At 41.1% G+C, this 20,574-nt stretch overlaps 1 protein-coding gene across 2 annotated transcripts in view; it reads right to left on the bottom strand.

The window, feature by feature from the left end:
• Window positions 1-3,956: 3,956 nt before the first annotated feature.
• LOC117394758 (DNA topoisomerase 2-binding protein 1-A-like) overlaps window positions 3,957-20,574 on the bottom strand; it is a 32,186-nt gene continuing 15,568 nt past the window's right edge. Inside the window, exons 15-28 of one of the 2 annotated variants that reach the window (XM_033993285.3) lie at window positions 20,281-20,457; window positions 19,894-20,006; window positions 19,570-19,693; window positions 18,854-19,021; window positions 18,241-18,346; window positions 17,652-17,835; window positions 17,305-17,537; window positions 16,342-16,505; window positions 9,739-9,835; window positions 9,228-9,391; window positions 8,953-9,093; window positions 8,368-8,457; window positions 7,895-8,056; window positions 3,957-4,424 (exon numbers count right to left, since the gene is read on the bottom strand). In XM_033993285.3, the coding sequence (XP_033849176.3) occupies window positions 4,278-4,424; window positions 7,895-8,056; window positions 8,368-8,457; window positions 8,953-9,093; window positions 9,228-9,391; window positions 9,739-9,835; window positions 16,342-16,505; window positions 17,305-17,537; window positions 17,652-17,835; window positions 18,241-18,346; window positions 18,854-19,021; window positions 19,570-19,693; window positions 19,894-20,006; window positions 20,281-20,457 (2,070 nt within the window). In that variant the 3' untranslated portion in view covers window positions 3,957-4,277. The remainder of the gene's footprint in view (window positions 4,425-7,894; window positions 8,057-8,367; window positions 8,458-8,952; window positions 9,094-9,227; window positions 9,392-9,738; window positions 9,836-16,341; window positions 16,506-17,304; window positions 17,538-17,651; window positions 17,836-18,240; window positions 18,347-18,853; window positions 19,022-19,569; window positions 19,694-19,893; window positions 20,007-20,280; window positions 20,458-20,574) is intronic. The other variant, XM_033993286.3, reaches the window with a different exon arrangement.

Genomic DNA, 20,574 nt, shown 5'->3' with positions numbered 1-20,574 from the left:
TTTTTTTTTTTTTTCCCAATTAGTCGTCGCCAGTTTTTTTACCCCAGTTTTCTCCCCAATTTAGTATGCCCAATTATCTGTATCCTCTGCTCACCGCTCGCAACCCCCCCGCCGGCGGCTGGAACACGCATCCTCCGAAACGTGCTCCTGCCAAGCCGTCATTTTTCGTACTGCAGATCCACAGCAGTGCCACCAGACCTATAGTGCCGGAGGACAACACAGATGGGGCGGCTCCACTGCCGAACCACAGGCGCCGCTGATGCGCGGTGAGCCGTGGATTCCCCTGCTGACCTAAGCCCTCTCTACCTGGGCAGCGCTCAGCCAATTGTGCACTGCCGCCTAGGAACTCCCGGTCACGGTCGGCTATGACATAGCCTGGATTCGAACGAGCGCGGAGCGCCTTTAATGGATGCACCACTCGGGAGCAGTGTCTGGCTTTTTGAGACCACTAAGAATTTTATAACAAATCTGTTTTTAAAGGGTTATGGAATGGAAATTTAGTTTAAGGACTTGTTTTATTTTACAAACCCACGTGTGCAGACTCTCCTGATCTAATCTAGGTATCTAAAGCAGGGGTGGGCCAGTGTACGCTAGGTTTATTAAGTATAATGAAATAAATAAATATATTTAGATCCTGGATGGAGGTTTATGTGGGTCAATAAAACTAACAACAAAAACATCTGGGGATACTGTGTCACACTAGTTGCAGACTAAAGTATTGGCACCTAAAACTTAATATAATTTGACAATCTTTATAAAAATAAAAAGCAATTTTAAATGTTTGTTAATGAAAACACATTACATTTACTGTCAAAAAATAATAGAACTGATTAAAAATATATATTGATTGAAAACCATTGCACAGTAATTAAGCTGTGTTAAAAGGTCAATTACCAGAAAAAGAGGTAATTATTTCCAACATGTTTTAAAGAATCTTTTGTTAAGACAAAAGAGTTGGATTCACGTTTGAGAAAAGCACTCGTAGCAAACTAAAACAAAGGAAATGGCAGCAGAACAGTATAAAAGAAATGTGGAATACCAAATTCCACAATCCGAGGAATAATCAAGAACCAAAGAACAAATTCAACTGAAACGCTTATAAGAAGGGGGCATCCAAAGAAAATTATGGGCACAGCAGAGAATCATCCAAGCAGCTAAAAAATATCCAAGATTAACAGCCAAGGACTTAAAGATGGATTTAGAAGCATTGGGAATTATTTTTTTTAAGGAAATTCATAAAACAAACCATCAGAAATTTGCAAAGGAATATGAAGCAATTTTCAACAAAATTCTCTGGTCCAATTAGACTAAAATATAACTTCTCCCCAAAAATGGACCACAGTAGGTTTGGAGAAAAAAAAAGGGAAAACCTCCAATGAAGAAAACCCTTATACCTACAGTTAAACATGGAGGTAGTTTGATCGTGACATTGGGTTGTTTTAGCAGTTCAGTTCAGGTTAAAGTTTACTAAATGCTCGTCATTAATCTGTTACCTTGAATTGTGATATAATAAAGATAGAGTGCCAATACTTTTGTCTGAGACTGTATCTTTATGTATGTCACACTTGCATTTAAGTTGACATGTCATACTGATGGTTCTAATTTTGAATTTACAGCTCTGGCGAGTGTTACTGACTTACTTGTTATTTACAGTTATCGTGCAATAAACTTTGAGTAGAATCCTATGTGTCTGCTGTAAAAAACAAAAAAAAACTTCTTTGCCTCAGAACAATGAGCAAAGTCAGCATATCAAAACGACCAGATGCCACATTGTGACTTATGACAAGAGAACAATGTACTCAACAAGAAAAAGCTCAAGATAAAAAAACTTGATTACTATGAATGTTCCTAAATTTCTCCACGCAACATTATACCAGCAAAACTGGGCTGCACCACTCCCCTTAACCCCCAAAGCAATGGCCTGGCTGAGCTCTTCAACCACACTCTTGGCTTCCAGCTGGCCATTGCCACCAGCGAACACTCCAGCAGGATTGGAATCTGCATCTGCTGCTGATCCTGCTTGCGTGTCGCACCGCCGTGCAGAAGTCCACACACTGCACCCCCAGCCCTGTTGATGATGTGCTGGTTTGTTTTTGGGTCAAAAGACCATCTGACATCGGTTGCCAGCAGCCACCTGCCTGTATCCTGCCACTGTTGTTGACAGACAGCGGCTACCTGGAAAACCTGTACCGAATCACAGCGACGCCAGTGGGACTAGCATCGGTCAACTCTCGGGCATTGCACCCTGCAACCTTTTTGGGGACAAAAAGGAACTAAGGTGGGGGCAATGTAGCAATCCAGGTACTGTCATTCCCACCGTGTATCTGTGTTATGTGCATTGTGTTTGTGCTGAAATTCCTGTACTGTAATTGTGTCCTCCCCCGCTCTGTATTTTCCACTGCTGGTTTGTTTGCCTTTTCTTACTGACATATACTGAGCATCAGAAGAAACTTATTACTTATATTTGAGCATCAGAAGACACGTATCACTCATGTTTGGACAAAATTCACTAGATGTGATCGAAAAATGACAAACTCTGTTTTAGAGCAGGTGCAGTGACTTTTTATTGTGCTGATTAATAATTGACAGCACGAAGATACTGCAAAATGATGTCGATCTTGGGCAAGTGTTGTGACTTTTGGTCTCCCAGTTCGTGGCCAGTCATTGACAGAGTGTGTCTGGTTATACCGTCTCGCCATGTTTGAAATTGCTGGCTTTGAGCACCCAAGACCGCGAGCCACAGTACGCTGCCCTAGTCCAGCCTCCAACATGCCAATTGCACAAAGGCGCTGCTGTCTTGACAGACGTGGCATATTGTTTTTCTGTGATTTTCTTTATTGCTTTATTCAAGCTTGCAATTCAACAGCTGAAATCACTCCATATCCAGTGTCCAATCAACTGTCTCACTAATTAGGTGATTAAGTGCATATGCTTCAGTCATAGTCTCTCAAGCGTGTCATGGTCAAGGATGAATGATCGAGTGATTAAAAAGAAACCAAAAACATTTTGTCATTGTCCATCATTTATATACCTTATTTTTTTCGAAAAAAAAATGTTATAATAGTGATAAGTTTCTTTTGATGCTCGGTATATTATTTCTGTGGGTATTTGCTGGATGGTATTAGCAGTGTTGCAGTTCAAGCTCCCCCCTGCCATAGAGATTAGGCCAGCAGCCGCTAGACATGCTGATTCCTATTAACCAGTTATGTTCCTACAGTACATGATAGATTCTGTCATGTCTGACTGTGGGTATCCTATAAGAGAACTTAATCATTTTGTGGCAGTTAATATACAAAGTTGTCACTGCCGATTTTAAAATCCTCATACCTCAGACCACACTTGTAGTGACTTCATATCTGCATATAACACTATGGTAAAAGTGTAATGATTCTGACCTCAGAGCTAATGGTTAGTACACAGCTGTCTACTGTGGTGTTGTTCAATTATTACCCCCAGTTTTTTTCCCAATTTGGAATGCACAATCGCTTTTCCCCTCACCACAGCAATCACGTGACCAAGCCAGCTTCCTTGTTCACCCAGGAACTCGAGAGCGGATGTCAACGAGCTACCAACCTCTGGAGGACAGGGGCCAGCCCTGCAGGTGTCCACCTTTTGAGCTCACTGGGTGCCTGGCCAATAGGGTTCGTTGTAGCACGATGAGGAGAAAATCCCTGTATGTTTTGCCTCTCTAATTCAAGGGAGTGCCAGAACCAGGATGCAAACCTGTGCTGTATGACTCACCCTGCGAACCATACAACTACACTTCTACCCGGAGAGCCGCTTGGCAACCCATTAATAACACACTGTTTTAACCTCTGGCCATATGTTAGTAGTAGCTGTTTTCTATTATTTTAGTCAAGTTCCATTACTGGGTTTGTTCACTGAATTGTGGTTCTCTCTAGTATGGGGATTGTGTGACCAAAGTTAAAAGGTTTGGTGACAGTTGTGTAGCAAACTTTCCTTAGGTCCCTGAAAACCAGCTGTTACTTGGAAAGTGATGACTCAGTACACAAAACATAAAATTCCATCCGAAATATCCATTAAAAAGGTTTCATACCAACCAATGGTTTCATTTACATTGTTTACTTACCAACAAGCTGATAAACATGTACTTTTAAAAAGTGTAGCAATATACAGTACATAACAGCAAACAAAATAATGATAACATTATTTTTCTATAGCCTACATAAATAAATATTTTTTTTCAATGACGATGATAAAAATCTGATATACTACAAATTTGTCTCAGACAAAATCAAATATGAATAAATACATCTTTAATTTATCCTGGACTTCTTCACTACTGATGCATCTCCAGAAGCTTCCCGTTTGCGAGAGGTTATATATTTACTTGACTCCAACCTATTCTGCAGATACTGTGCAGCTTCTGGCAGACAGTAGTTTTCCATTGGAGGAGGTGGGTCCTACAGGACAAAAGAAAATATAGTTAGATATGCTATGCTGATAGTAGGACATAATAGTGGTAGCCATGGCCAGCTATAAAAATAGCTTTGTATGGCGCATTATGCTCCACGATAAAATTAAGGCCAATGCAAAATGTAGTTTAGTTAACCTGTCCTGCATCTTCTGCACACTAGAGGATGTCATCTGACTAGAAACTAGTTTGTCACAGATTCCGACTGAAATAGAGGTCTGCTCGGGCCTAAATTTAAAACCCGATCCGAACACAAGACCTTTGAAATATTTGCATACCCGACCCGCTCCACAAATATATTCCAAACATACGCTCTTGAAACTAAGTACCTTTAGTGTACCTTCAGTATTCCCTGTTTCAGTTAAATCGTAAATGAAGATAAAATCCCTCTCAATGAATCATATCTCGTTTACTTCCTTTCCTAGTAATCCAACACTGCATGATTTAAAAACAGACAACAACCTTCTTCAAAACTTTGTTACCAAAAATAACCACACAGAAGATGCTCTTGCAAATTCACATACTCATTTTGGACAAGCCTATATCATATCAAACCGCTAAATTAACGTTCAACAACAAATATTACACCACAACTATGGTTTTTAAAACAGTCACAGGATGAATACATCCCTTTTCAGTGTGCTGCTGCAGAGATGAATTTCCTGTCTTTTTGCTGTCATATTTCAGTAATATTTTGCAAAATTTGCATTGTACAAAGCCACATGGACTTTTATTATCGCTGAATACAACAATGTTGTAATTTTATGTCGAGTTTTTTTTACTCCATCAGCCTCCATCATATACAGATGAACCCGCTTTATATCATGATTGCCGTGCAGCTATAATTTGCGATATAAAGCGGGTCATGATATAAACCAGGTTTTCACATTTGCTTATGACAGCACATTACGAGTGCGAGAAAAAACAAACAAAAAAAATCTAACGGTGAATTAAAGAGCAGTGTTTTAATACTGTACATTTAGTCGTTCTTTACATTTATATAAAGGCATATAGTTTACTACAGGACAAATACGTTTTGTACCATTAACTGGAACAAAACAGTTGGTGTCATTATCTAAAAAAGGCATAAATTGTCGACTGATGAAAGCTATCAATTAGGCGTTGCACTTGGTGTTTTTTTTTTGCGTGCATTTGTATGACTGACTTAAATTTGGTGACGTTGGTGTTTTGTAACTGAACTCTATCCCGGTAAGACCACCCAGCAGCATTTGACAGGCTGCACAAAATGTCAATTTATGAGCCGAGATGACTATTGGTTGTTAGTTGTGTTGGATATTAATTATATCCTGTGGTTACTTAGCAAAGCACGGCGCAGCATTTGACAGCTTGCACAAAACGTGACAATAAGTGGGTTTGTGAGATGATATTAAGAGAGGTAATTTCTCAAAGAACCTATGGTGCCATGGCGAGTGGTTTTTCAAAAATCGTAAAGCAGGAAGTGTTTTACAAAGCACTTGCACACATAAAAATACTCACTTAAAATTAAAAACGCCATAATTCACTCACTGATAACACACTGACCCGACCCGAGCCCGAATTACACAAACTGCACCTGACTCGACACTTATTGTATTTTGATCAAACAGGAAGTTAAACTAAATCTGACGAAAATACAGTACAGTATATGTGGATTAATGCATGGAAAGTTCAACGTTGCATTTTCCAAATCCTGATCTTAATCAAAAACATACAGATGTTTTCCACAAATACAAAATAAAACTAATTAACACAAAATGCAACATATAAAACAAAATAAAATGAAAAATCATTATAAAGCAAACAGAAATTACATTTTTTAATTGAGAGGGTTATACAAAAAATACTTTAAATAAATACTTGCAATCGTAGTTGTCAAGTCTCAGACGTTACCAGAGACAGAAGCTCTGACTAGCAATTGCGCAGATGAATAACTTGGAGCGAGTCGTTTGGGAAGATACCGTCATTAAGCATTAGCTGTTTATTGCTTTTCCTTTTGGGGAAAATATGGCTTGTTTGCTTATATTTTATATTAGTATGCTAATTCTTTGTTTTATTTCAAATGGTGCAAATGCTGTTTTGGTTTTGAATGAATCTGCTTTGCTTAGTGTTTAAATACTGAGAAACCCTAAGCTTGTTGTATATGCCCTGCTTCAGTGCAATGGGACTGAAATACAATTCTTACAGTATTTTTTTTTTTAAAGGGCAGATTGCTGTATGTGCAATCATTATGACAGCCCCACTATAGTAGGGCAGTGTAAATATATCTTTTTTATTTTATCTTATTGTATTTTTATAGAGGGTATGGGCAGTATTTACTTAAATGGGCAGTTAATTCAAAAGAGTGTCGGACTGCACATTACCATTACTGCAGCTAATGAGAAATTATGGTAACTTTCTGTGCTAGGTCTGTTTGTCAAAATGTTTATATATTTAAAAAAAAAACCCATAATGTTTAATAAATATGTATGTAGTTAAAACATGATGTATACTATACTATTATTGATATACATCTATTTGAGTTTTTTTTTTATTAATGTGTTTCTGTAATAAAACTACATTTGTGAAAAAAAAAAAGAATCTACAAAAAAAATAAAAATAATTTCACGGGGCTGTACAAAACCTAATATTTCAAATTGTTCATGGCGAACAGTATGTTCTATATACTGTAGCTTTATGCTTTATCGTTCAGATATCTGTACTTCTATTGTATTGGAATCAAACGGGATGGGACTGTTTGCTAAAACTGTACTTTTAGGTATTTATTAAAAAAAATAATATTTATATTAATAACAACCATCAAACCTGCTTTTTTCCCCTTTGAACAGAGTAACTATACAAGTTACAGTAGTATACTAATAATAACAATGTTTCATTGTATTATTATTATTATTATTATTATTATTATTATTATTAAATGTAGGCTAAGATACATTTTACAGTGAACCCTTAAAGGCACTTCAGTCAGAATGTCTCATTCACCATCAAAGGTGTCAATTCAAATACAATTTGTTTGTTTAATACAATTAGGTTTTAAAAGGTTTACAAAACTAACTTTGACATATAGAGGTTCTAATCTTTTTGCTATAAAAGAGCGCTAGTGCACCGATAGTGGCCTGTATCTACTTTGTTGCTTTTGGTGAAAGCAATCTTTAACCTTAGGCGAGTGTTAAACAAATAGATGTTTGCTACTGTATGTATAATGTACATAGTATTCCTTTTAAACTTTCACTCAGCTTAAACTAATATCTGTCATATGAAGTTTACAATCTACTTACACAATGCATATGTAAAATTACAGTGCAAAATTTTGTCTTATTAAAAATACATTAAAAGTAAGATAGACAGTGTGCAGAAAACTAGTTTGTGGTTGGCAGGAAAAAACATAATCTAGTACATTTTTTTTTGTAAAACTGGGATGATCGATCTGTATGTTATTTTATCTTAAATTAATTTACACACCTGCATAAGATAATCTGCAATATATTCTGGTTTAAGGCAATTCACTTTCTGAGCAGCAGCCTCCACCACATTCACTCTGGGATCCTCAGCTTTTAGTTTGCTGAAATCTGCAAACAGATGACTGGAATCCTTGTACATAGATGGAGAATGACCTGGAAAAACCTATTTACAAAAAAACAAAAAAGGAAAACATTTTCCAGAATGTTTTATTTACCCATATAACCTTGAACACATGTAAAACATATGATCCTCAATAAAGAAATATAAAACTAGAGAATACTCATTAATATACATGTGAGAACGTCCTGTCGTTAGTTTACAACTGACAGTACACTTCTACCAAGTCCCAGTCACAACCACCAACCAAACCAAGTACTAGCATGATCTTAAAAAATAAAATCTACCTTCTGCAGACAATGGCAACACCATCTTAACAGTACCAAAGTGGTGGCTATATTAGAATTATGTCTCACCTTAGCTCCACCAGATTGGAGCAGTCGTCTAAATCCTGCCTCTCTCGCCTGATCAATGTTTAATATTACTTTCCAGCCACTAAAAGCTCCCTACAGAGAGAAGAAAAAGTCAGATATACATAATCTTACATATCTATTTTTTTTTTCCCCAACTGTTGTTTAGAATGACTTGTACACAGAAGTTCAGGACAGCATGGACATATGGACTGCTTACCTTGAACCACGTTGTATTTGATAAAACAGTAGTAAATAGTGCAGCACGCAACAGCTTTTCACGTACGAATTAGCCTTAGAAAGTAAACACTACAGCAAAGCCTGTGTATTATACTGTACTTTCTTCTATGAGCTGCTAGAACGACAGCATTCACAGACCAATCCTGAGTTGCTGCTTCTGGGCTTTGATTGATTGGGTCAGACACAGGCATTGAGTATTTAACAACCAGCACGGAATTTAAATAAATGTAGTGCATGGGACATGGTATGAAGTCTTGTTCCATATGTGTTTTAGAAATATTTTGCTATAATGTTATTAATTGCATTTATTAAAATATATAATGCAGTATTCTGCAACACTATTTTCCATGCCTCTGTGTTATTGTTGGTCTCCCTTTGCCTCTGCATGAACTTTCTCCATCTCAATGCAGAAACAGCAAGTTTCCTCTGCTGGGCATTTATTCCAGGAAGAATGTTAAGGATGGAGCTGCAGCCCCACTCATAATCCTCCTCCTGGAAGGGAGAAATAATTCAGATTAAAAAAAAATGCTTGAAAAGTTATTGATAACTCATTCTGAGTCACCAGCTTCAGCTTGACATTTAACTGCTTCCATTGTTTTATATATAATAAAGCTTGTTACGCCAACCTCAATGAAGTGCCCAGCAGCTCTGCATGCCTCCAGATAGGACCGGTGGAGTATCCACTTTCCAGCAGCCATTGAGGCCAGGTACTTCTCGTTTCTCATGGGGTGTCCCACAATGATATGCGTGCAGCTAGGATCGAAGCACTGTTTTTCCAGAACCACCCCACCTGCAGGGAAAAACAATCACACATCTGGAAGGAACCTTTAAGAAACTACTGCAGCAGTCCCACAATTAAAATTACATCTTTGTAACTGGCAAGGGATACAAAAATGAGTGGAAAAAAAGGTATGTACATAAATACATATCCCATAACAAGGGTGTAAATAAGTACAAGATTACAGGTGTCATTGGCATACCGTAAAAATGTCTTAATGAATTACAAGCCAAAATGTATTACCACAATGCGTGGCAAAAAATGTCATGGATAAAGTTCAAAATGAAAGAAAAATGTAAACTATTAACAGTGCCTTTGCTAAAAAATATCTAGTGAAAGACCGTGAATAATAATCTTACCAAGTTCTTCAATGAGGTGGCAATAGTCAATTCTTTCTTGAGGGTTAAGCGAAGACAGCTGAAATACAGGCTGGATCTTTACTCCTTTTTTCTCCTTCTCAGAATGAAAGTCAAATAGGATTGTTTAGTTATTATATTTCAAATGATTAAACACACAATCTCCGGTTGAAAGTAAAAATCGACTAATAGGAGAACACTGTTTATTAAAGGTTCAATCCTCAGCTACTGCAGTAGGACCATGCCATGACAATGAGATGTTTGGCACCAATGTTTTTTGTGGTCATGGATCTGTCCTAATTCACATAAGTTAAATCAAACTCTTGAGTGAATGTTTAACAGCTTGGGTGATTTAAAAGCTCAGAGTCAGGAAACGTTTGGTTACTTACCGTAACCCTGGTTCCCTAAAAGAGAAGACGACCACCAACCAATACTTTTGGAATATGCCTGTCTTAGGTAGGTATTCGCTGAGCATTTTATGTCAGAGTTGCCGATAGGCCCCTCCACGGAGTGACGTCCTCGGTCCCGCCTGCCGAGTGAATAAGTAGTCGCTCTGCAGAGCTCACTTCCTCTTTTGCATCGAACCTGCAAATGCGAGGGATGTGACCTCGCAAGGTTTGGTAAATGTATGTGAAGTAGCCCAGCTAGCCGCAGTACAAATGTCAGTCAATGATGCACCTCGAAAGAGCCGCCGTGACGTGGTCTAATAGAATGCGCGGCCACCCTCCCCGGTTGGGGTAGGCCAGTCTTGTTATAAGCAGTCAATACTGTGTCCACAATCCAATGGGCCAGTTGCTGTTTCGAGAGGGCTTGCCCCAGGGTCCTTTCAGCATAGCAAACGAAGACTGACGCAGCGCTTTCACCCTATCCATATAACCTCTCAATGCCCTCACTGGGCAGAGAGAATTCAGTTTCCTATCCTCCTTGGAACCAAAGGGAGGGGGATGGAAGGCCTCTAGTTCTACTGATTGGTTCAAGTGGAAAGCCGTAATCACCTTGGTTAGGAACGCAAGGTTTGTGCGTAACGATAGCCTGTTTCCATTATCCCAGACGCACATACAGGAATTGTGCAGACAGAGCCTGCAGCTTACTGACCCGATTAGCGGAGGTGATATTTCAGCTCTATGGAATGTATTGGCTCAAACTGGGCCTTAGTGAGAGCCTACAGTACCACGTCTAGACTCCACTTGGGGAGGGCGTCCAGAATATGGGCTCCCGGGGAAACTATAGGGACGTAGTATGCAGATATAGCTGCCAAGTATACTTTCAGCGTAGAGGGGGACCTGCCCACCTCTAGCAGATCTGCAGAAATAATTGCTATGGGGCAGTAGATAGGGTCATGGCCATGCGCCACTTCTGATACTACCTCCATTTGTAAGCATATAATGCTCTTGTGGAGGATGCCCTAGTGTTCTGCAGTGTACCAACTACCGCACCTGAGAGCCCTAAGGCGGACAGACAGTCCCGTTCAGGGGCAAGACCCACAGCTGGAGTCTGCCCGGTTCTGGGTTCCAGAGGGTGCCTTGCGCCTAACTGAGGAGATCCATGCACAGCAGTATTTCGCAGGGCTGGCCCTACGGCAGTTGGCAAAGGTTCGAAAACCAGATTCTCCTAGGCCATTTGGGGGCCACCAGGAGAAATGTCGCTTTCTCTCTCCTGATTGACCTGGGCTTCCCCGAAGCGATCCCAAATGTGAGAGGAGGTCCACCGCCCAGTTCACCACTCCAGGGAGGTGAACAGCCCGGAGGGACAACAAATGCTTCTGTGCCCAGATCAGCAGCCGAAAGGCTATGCGGTGTAACCCCGGGGTCCGAAGCCCACCCTGGTGGTTCACATACGCCACTACTGTCATGTTGTCGGTGCGCACAAATACATTTGTGTTCTGTAGCACAGCAAGGAGATGCTGGAGCGCAAGGTGCACTGCTCGGAGCTCCAGCGTACTTATGTGCAGGGATGTTCAGTGGCCTGTCCAGGACCCGCTGACTCCTCTCCCTGCCCAGACTGCACCCCAACCCAGGTTGGATGAATTTGTCGTCACCACTTGACGACTGTGTATCACTCTCATCACTACACCGTCGCACAGGTGGGAGGTTTGTCTCCACCAGCATAGGACTTCCCAACATGAGCAAGACACCGTCAGCCAACGGTGTCTGTCTCGCTTGGGGTGTAGCCGAAAGGCTTTGAGCCACGCTTGAATGGGGCGCATATGCAGTAACCCCAGTTCAATAACTGATGATGGCCATCAGACCCAATAGTTTTTGACACAACAGCAGTTGCACTGTGGGCCTCTGTTGAAACAGGGCCAGACAGTTTTGAATAGCCTCTACTCTGTCATCCGACAAATAGTCTCGCATGGTGAGGGAATCCAGCCAGAGACCCAAGAAGACCATACTCTGCACTGGTATTAATTGACTGTTGGCCTCATTGACAGTGAGACCCAGTTTCACTAGATGGTTTATCACTGTCGCTGTGTGGGCCACCGCTCCTTCCTGCGACTGGGAACAGATCAAACAGTCTTCCAGGTAGTTCAGCACCCTGATCCCTTGCAGCCACAAGGGAGCTAGGATTGCATCCACACACTTCGAAAAGGTGCGGAGGGCAAAGAAGAGGCCGAAACGCAGCACGGAAAACTCAAATACACTCCCCTGAAAGGCGAAGCAGAGATATTACCTGTGTACTGTGTGCTATGAACATGAAAATATGCGTTCCTTCAAGTCCACTGTTGTAAACCAAATCGCCCGGCCGGACAGATTGGAGATGTGGGACCATCTGAAATCTCCTCTCCCTCAAGAGCCCGTTAAGGAGTCTCAGGTCTAGGATGGGGTGAAAGCCGGCGTCCTTTTTTGGCAAAAGAAAGTATCTCGAGTAGAACCCCTCTTCTCGAGAGGTGCGTTCTACGAGACGGATGGTTGTTTGAGAAGCAGTTTCTCTACTTCTTGCCTGAGTGCCAAAGCCTGGAGAGGGTCATTCACTGATGTAACTGTGATGCCTCAAAAGGGAGGAGGTCCCGTGTAGAACTGCAGTGCGTAACCAGTGTGCACGGTGGCGAGCACCCAGAAGTCTGAGGTGCAATAGTGTCAGTATTGCAGCTGATGTTGCATAAACGGGTGGACCTGAGGCCGCAAGCCCTCAGGGCCCCTGTTGGGGCTGCTGAGGCCAGGGTTGAGTACGCTGAGGCGGCTGTCTAGGGCGACGGCCCTGGAACTGTCTTTTGGAGCGCTGCTCCGTGGGAGCACCACGCTCTGCGTTCTGCCTGAGGTCACCCAGCAGAGCTGTGGGAATCTGGACCGTCCGGATTTTTGTGCGTGCCTGTGGAGATTGCCAGCGGCTCGACCCACGCCAGAGCACAGGGAGAGAATAGCACAGCCACTTGCCGAGACGCCTCGCGTTCTCAGTGAGAGCGCTGCAGGATCTCCTCTACTGGCCTAAAAGTATGCCCCGGGGATATCGGCGCATCCAACAGCGCCGTTTTATCCATGTTGGGGACCCGCGCCTGTGATGGCCATAGATGTCTGAGAGCCACCACTAGGCTTGCTATGCTCCGGCCCAGGGCTTGTTCTTGAAGGCCGAAGATCTGGAGCAGCGTGCCTGAAAGGAGGCGTAACTCGGAAGCCACTGGCTCAGGGAGCGGGGCTTCCCATACTATGCCATCCATATAGGTGGTCAGGATACTCGCCATATTCGTCAGGGGAGTCACCTGTGCTTCCGCTTCAAATGCGTCTCCTTGACCCTGCTTTGCGGGTTCGGGCACGCAGGGTCCTTGGGCAAGCCCCCCACCGGCGAAGCCTTGACCAAGGCCGCAATGGTGGAGTCCACTGGGGAAAAACCCGCCAGGCCCAGCTTGCCCACGCCCTCTAAAGAAGCGATCGTGCCGCTTGCTTCAGCACACTGGGAGCTGATGCCGGATGATCGCAAGAGGAGTGTACCTCCTCAGTGAAATCTGGGAACGCTGAGGACAGCTGCTGTAGCCCAAGGGACCTGCAAAAAGTTTGCAGCACATCTGCAGCAGCTCGAAAACGGAGGCAAGCTAGCTTCTGAGGCAACTCAGTCAGTCGAAAAAGAACAGAGCAAAAGGGAGAACACACTTTTTTTCTTTTTTTTTTTTGACAGCGGGGCAGGTTAAAGCACAGCCAGATGGAGGAACACGTAGCTGACTGGCTGTTTTTGTTTTTTTTGCCCAAGCTGCGTGAACGACAGCCGGCAGTCACTCAACGACGGGGCGGCAAGCCGAGCCCCGGCAGAGGAACAGGGTTCTCCCTGAAGGTGTAGGCTGAAAGACAACACACGCACACACCAATGCTGCACAGGCAGTCACACTCATACGACGGACAGCCAAGAAAAGACGTCCTGCAACACAAGCGAAGCAGACCGTAAGAAGAAGGAAAAAGACACTCAAAATGGAGCCGCTGATTCCACGAGAGCAGCAAGCCAGCTCTCAGCACGAATGCAAGAGAAATACAGTCAACTCAGAAGAGCTCTTTCGAAAAACGCTCTTGGGTTAGTGACACAGAAGCGTACCTTACCGTAGGTGAGAGGCAAAGGAGGAAGTGGGCTCCGTGGAGCGACTACTTATTCCCTCGGCAGGTGGGACCGAGGACGTCACTCCACGGAGGGGCCTATCGATCGGCAGCTCTGACATAAAGTGCTCGGCGAATACCTACCTAAGGCAGGCATATCCCAAAAGTATTGGTTGGTGGTCATCTTTGAATTGAAAGGGAACCAAGCACCTTAAGTGTGCATTTTTTATGCTACCACTTTATGTTGTGTACTTTGCTGTGCAGCTCAGAAAATGAGATCAGCTATAAATTAGCTATGTGTAATAAAGATGATGGATACAGCCAATTGCTGGGCAGCCAATTTCTGTTGCTGTTCTTGCTACAATATTTTCTGTAAAAGAGGATTTCTAGCATCTGTGGCCATAAGGCATAAAAAAAGAAGGTGAATATGATGAAGAAATTCCATCCAGCCTATTGTTTGTCTCCAAGTCAAATGGTGTTCGGGGAAAGCAGTATTCTAAAATACATCAGTTTATTCGGGGTAGTCTTTTAGATTTACAGTTGCTCGTATAAAGTATTTGGTAAGGTGTAATACATTTATTATTTTACCTGTATACAAAATATTGGGTGCTAGTGTGCCAATTAAAACAAAACAATGTGAGGTTTATTTAGCAGAAAAAGAAGTAATTCTCAAGTGTAAGTAGAATATTTTAGATTGAGATATTCTAGAGTTGGTAATGATGCTAAATATTTCTTTAAATCTTGTATGTAATCTTTCATAGCAGCTCCCAATTATTATTTTTCCCGGGTTTAACACCAGAACCGCCATGACAGTCTTTTGAACCGTTTTAGCAATTAAAATTTAAATTAAGTGTTACTAAGTATTTGAATTAAATTCCCATACGGTGTTTCAGCTGCAGAATCGTAAACATGAATAAGGAATAAGCACTTACTCCTTAAAACGCCAGAGCAGCATATTTAACCGTATATTGAAATCAATAAAATATAGCTGACAATTTAGTCTGGCCTTTGTAATACAATCAAAGTTTTTGTGAAAGAATGTATTATAATCCTGTTGAGTGCTTGAAACACTGATGAAAGTCATTCTACACATCATATATTATTATTATTATTATTATAACTCTTCACAGATCAGTGACCATCGGGACTGATGCTAAACAAAAGCCAGAGACTTTTGCATTTTACAATGCAACGAAGTATGGTGTGGATGTACTTGATCAAAATGGCACGGCAGTATTCTGTCAAAGGTGGTTCTCGCAGGTGGCCTGTGGCTGTTTTTTTTATAATGTTTTGCACCTGGCTTTTGTTTTGTACAAGGAGTGCACCGGGAACACAATCTCCCAGAGGGACTTCATTTTGCAGCTAGCCCTGGAGCTACGGCAGAAACATTTTGATTAGAGAAGCACAAGCCGGCTTGCAAATGCCCCTCAACCTTCAGCCAGCGCAAACCCACTGGCAAATGGAAGAAAAGACAATGCCAGGTTGCTAAGTGCAACAGAAACAAAACTCTGGATGTCTGTGCCCGTTGTGAAAAGGCAGTCTGTGGTACATGCACTGGTAAAGCTGAAAAGCGTGTTTTCTGTGTGGATTGTACTAATTAGACAGCTGTAATAGAACTCTGTTTCCCTGAAAGCGCATATGCTATTTTTATAACTAGTTATTTATTTTTTATAATTTTGTATGGCATACAGCTTTCTACACCTGTTTACAAAGTAGTTTATTGTGTAATGTTTATTTTATTATAGTTTTCATATTTATGCATATGTGCTCTGAGACAAAGTTTCTTTTTCAATGTATATACAGTGTTTTTGCTGTGCAAATGTTATGGATGATGTTCATAAATAAAAATATTAAGTTGTATCCGATTGTTTGTTTTTCATTTTCATATTGAAGCTGTTTTAAAATGTGAACCGCTGCAGCGGTTGTAACTAGTCAGACATTTCGGCGGTTCTAGTGTTAAGGACAATATACAAGGGTTAACTAAATGTTTCCAGGTATCACTACATACAGCTGGAAACTATCAAGGTTTACTTCTTACTTCATATACAGTAAGTTCCAGTCGAGTCCGGATGAGCACATAGTTTCTTACCTGTCCCTTTGGCGGTGGTGCAACTAGTGGGTTTGCCAGATGAAAGGCAATGCTGGGAGCTTGTGGCTTGAGGATAATGCAATCTTTTGGTGGAGTTTCAACCTTTAATGGGCCTGGAGATTTTGCAGTCTTGTTCTTGTTTGTTTCATCAAGTTCACATGTAGCTACAGATTACAACATATGAAGAAGGGAGCAACAAGTGTTACATTTGATTCAATTCTGTTATAACTTACATCACTCAAATACTGAATGACTTTCCAATTAACCCTTAGCGGTCCATTTATTTAGCGCGTCTCAGGCGCGTCAGGTCTAATTTATTTCCACACGCGCAATTTATTTTAGACGCGCTGTTTAAAAGTATTTTTTTTCACAGTAAAACAGGTTTAAAAGGCACTGCATATCAACAGGACACTCAGTACAGCATCTCCAGCCCCGCCCCACCCCTTGTTCGCTGTATTTTTCACATACCTCTACATAGTAGTGCATACCGATAAATCATCTCCTGATCACTCGTTTTATGACCAAACTCCTCAATAATGCGATCCAAGTCATTATTTTATTACTGTAACATCTAAAAAAAAGCTCTGCAAATGTGATATTCTTTGAGCGCTTAATGCAGAAGCAGCTATCTTGTTTGTTTATGTCCGTGTTATCTATGTGATACTGGGGCTGTCTGTATTCCTGAGATATATTCTGCTTCTCTCGGCTTCTATCGGTCTCACTCGGCCATTGAATGGTTTTCAAAGCTTTTTCCAAAGAAAAAACGACTAGAGACCTGTTTTTTAAGTCTTTTTGATGATGTCGGACAGGGTCCGACACTGGGCCGCAAAGGGTTAATACTACAAAATAAATTTACATGAAAGTTAAAGGAACAAATCTATTTTCAGTGACAGACAACATTATCTATTTAAATACTACTTTATATTAACATGTTAAAATAAAAATGTATCCAAATCCTCGCACCAAATCCAGCCAGTTTTGAATCAGTCGATGACTCTTTATGTTGGGGGATGTCATCTTCTGCATTGAGGATGTTGATCTGGTGGTTCTGAGGAGAGTGCTGGGACGGACTGCCGGGCCACTGCAGGTTACTGGCCAGTCTAGCTCTCTCTTCTCTGGCAGTGGGGTCATCCCAGGTAATCTGCTCGTACTGAGAGGGCTCTGTGTTCATGTCCATTATCGCCCGACGGGAATGCCTAAGGTAACAGATGAGGCCACACAAAGACAACGATTTAATGAATCTATAATATTTATATAGCATCATGCCAGGACTACAGTACAGAGATCTGATAAACAAACCATTTTATTACCTGAGTGCCTCCAGGGCCCAGCTACGCCCGTTCCTCCCTGAGTGGCCCACACTCTCAGGGGTCTGGGGAGAATTCTGCAAAGCAGCCAGTGAAACCCACTGGCCTTTTGGCAGCTTGGTGGCCGACATGATCTCCTGGAGCTGCCGCTGCAGATTCTCTCGCATTTCAAATGCTTCAGCCAGATCTGCAGCAAAAAAATCAATAAACATTGTTGCAATTATTAAGTTTTTTAAAAATCCAAGGCAGTCCCCGTAAAACAAACCAAAAAAAATAAATAAAAAAGTCTGTAACCCTTAAAAATTTTGCAGGTTAGCATATTGAGAGGTTCTGTATCATTAGTATGTTCACAGATGGGATAGAATGGGGGAGGAGCCTTAGCTCCTGCCCCTGAACCATAACCAAAAGATTACAATAATAGGTTGTCAAGAAATATCAGTTAACACCAACTATTTTGTCCAGTGACTAGAATAAGTAGTGCACTTTAATGGTTACAGCAAGAAAATAGGACAAGTCACAGAAGTCATTTTGATTAAACAATCACAAGAGGCAAGCAAAATATTACTGTTTGCTGTTACTTTTTTGTAGTTACCCCCTTTCTCCAGATTTTCTAGGCTTGTTTTTTCAGGGTTTCTATCTTCACGGTGGTTTCTGGTTTCCTCTGTCAACTCTTCTTCTCTATCCAATGGAACATATGACTGGAGAGAGTTGAAAGGGATTTAGTTACTGACAACCATACATATGGAAATCCTCAAAAAGATGATTTACCATGGAACCATACTGAATTTCAGCATCTACCCATTGTTTGCCTCAAAATAACATAACTGATCCTTAGATCTCTTACCAGGTGCCATTCTTGGCATGCTGTGTATGGGTTTGTGCATTTGATTTTATAAAACATTTGATCTTGGTATATCACCCAACAGATGCATAGGAGGCTTGGTGGTCCAGTGGTTAAATAAAGAGTTTGATACCAGTTGGTTCCCAGTTCAAATCCTAACTCAGCAACTTAACCTCCTTGTGCTCCGTCCTTCTGGATAAAAGCATCTGTTAAATGACTAATTAATGCACCATGAATCATGCATTCATTAATCCTGGACCAGCACCCATAAAAACACAACAAAAAGCAAACCCCTACCACTTACATTTACATAACCAAACATTTATATTTTTGTGACAAGATCTGATCCCACTTTTCTGCGTACCTTGTCCTGCTCACAATTCTGTTCCAGATTGTTACAGTAGGGGATGCTGGGTGGAGACCTAGATGTAGAAACTCTTCTGTCCTGCACTTGGCTGAGGTTCAGACTCAATTTAGGATTGTATGTATACGGATACAGGGATTCAGGCACCAGCCTCTGCTCCTCTGCACACTAAAAATAACAAAAACAAACAATAAAAAAAACAGTAATTAATTCAGTCATGTAGCACAAACAGTACTATGCACATAACCCTCCTTTTGATTTGTTTATAGACTTTTTATTGCAGAAATATAGCCTGGGATAATAACAGCCTGAAAATAATATTCATTAAGCCATTTTCAGCTGTGGCCTTCAAGACTGCTGCTTATAAAAATGGCCTCACTGACATTTTAAACAAAATTTTAGGTCTACAGAAAAATGGTTTGAATAAATCATTTATAAGTAACTTAAAAGTACAGGCACATTTTAAACAAAATTTTAGGTCTACAGAAAAATGGTTTGAATAAATCATTTATAAGTAACTTAAAAGTACAGGCAATCTAGGTAGCTGTGATTAATGCTCATTTTGATCAACCTACTTCATATATGTTTTCTTCTTAAGAGGAATTCTGTTAATTGTGAGACATCTTAAGGACAGAGACCCTTTTGATTGGTCTCAAATATACAGTCATCTCTCGGAGGTTGGAAATCGAGAGTGTAAATTGTGTATCTTTACGTACTGCTTGAAGCCAGTGCTGTGAGACAATATGAACACCTCTTTCTTTGACGGCCTTGTACTCTCGACTAGTGTCATTCTGCCGGCCTTGATAGATGAAGTGTGTGACTGTTTCATCATAAGACCACCTAATGAAAAAAATAAAAAGCAAAAAAATAACAAAGTCAGTGCACTACAATGCTTCAGCACAAACACACACATAAACCACTTCTTTGCTAGATATAAAAATTCAAAGTTTTTTTTTAAAATTATTTTAGAATGAACTATTAACAGATATCTGCCATCAAGCAACAATCTTTAGTTTACATGCCATAACCTTAATGCATACCTGTAGTCTGCCCCAAGAGAGGCTGCAGTGGCGTTCAGCTCACTCTGCTTCTTAATGAGTTTCTTACTCACACAGATAATGATACCTGCAAGGGGCTTTGGCTTCTCTTCCACCTACAGTTAGTGACAATGAGTTTAACATGGCAGCCTTGAACACCAAAACTATTCTTTTTAACATGCTATTTTAAAATAAGAGCAATCTCATGGCCACGTAACGTCAGGTTGGGTCATAATATCATTCTGCTTATGAAATGAATAAAAATTGAATATACAGGGGGGTCCTAAGCCATTCTGTGTCTCTTCTGTCCTCTTCAATACTGCATGTTTTGGTTTTTGTAGTTTTCTAATATTGCAAGAGAGGAAATGGGCGATAATGTTACCAGTTTACCTTTTGAGGCTCAGGTGTAGCTAGCTGTGGGCTGGCAGTGACAGTAGCCATGTTGTTGCGAGTGCTGTTTGCCAGGGCAACCTTCATGTTCCTTCCAATCACCTCAGACAGTGGGGTGCTTGTTTTCCTGCTCTGCTGCCAGGGGCCTCCTGGTGTCTCCAGAGCTGCCATGGCATCCTGAAAAACAGTGAGACAAGAAGCTATTCTTCATGGGGTAGGTAAAGACTGTTTACTTTTATCTTAGACTACTTGTGTCAGTCTCTCTTGTATAACATCACATTGATAATCATGATA

The sequence above is a fragment of the Acipenser ruthenus genome, chromosome 3 (assembly GCF_902713425.1).
Source record: "Acipenser ruthenus chromosome 3, fAciRut3.2 maternal haplotype, whole genome shotgun sequence".
Lineage (NCBI taxonomy): Eukaryota > Metazoa > Chordata > Actinopteri > Acipenseriformes > Acipenseridae > Acipenser > Acipenser ruthenus.
This window is presented reverse-complemented; position numbering and strand designations above follow the sequence as displayed.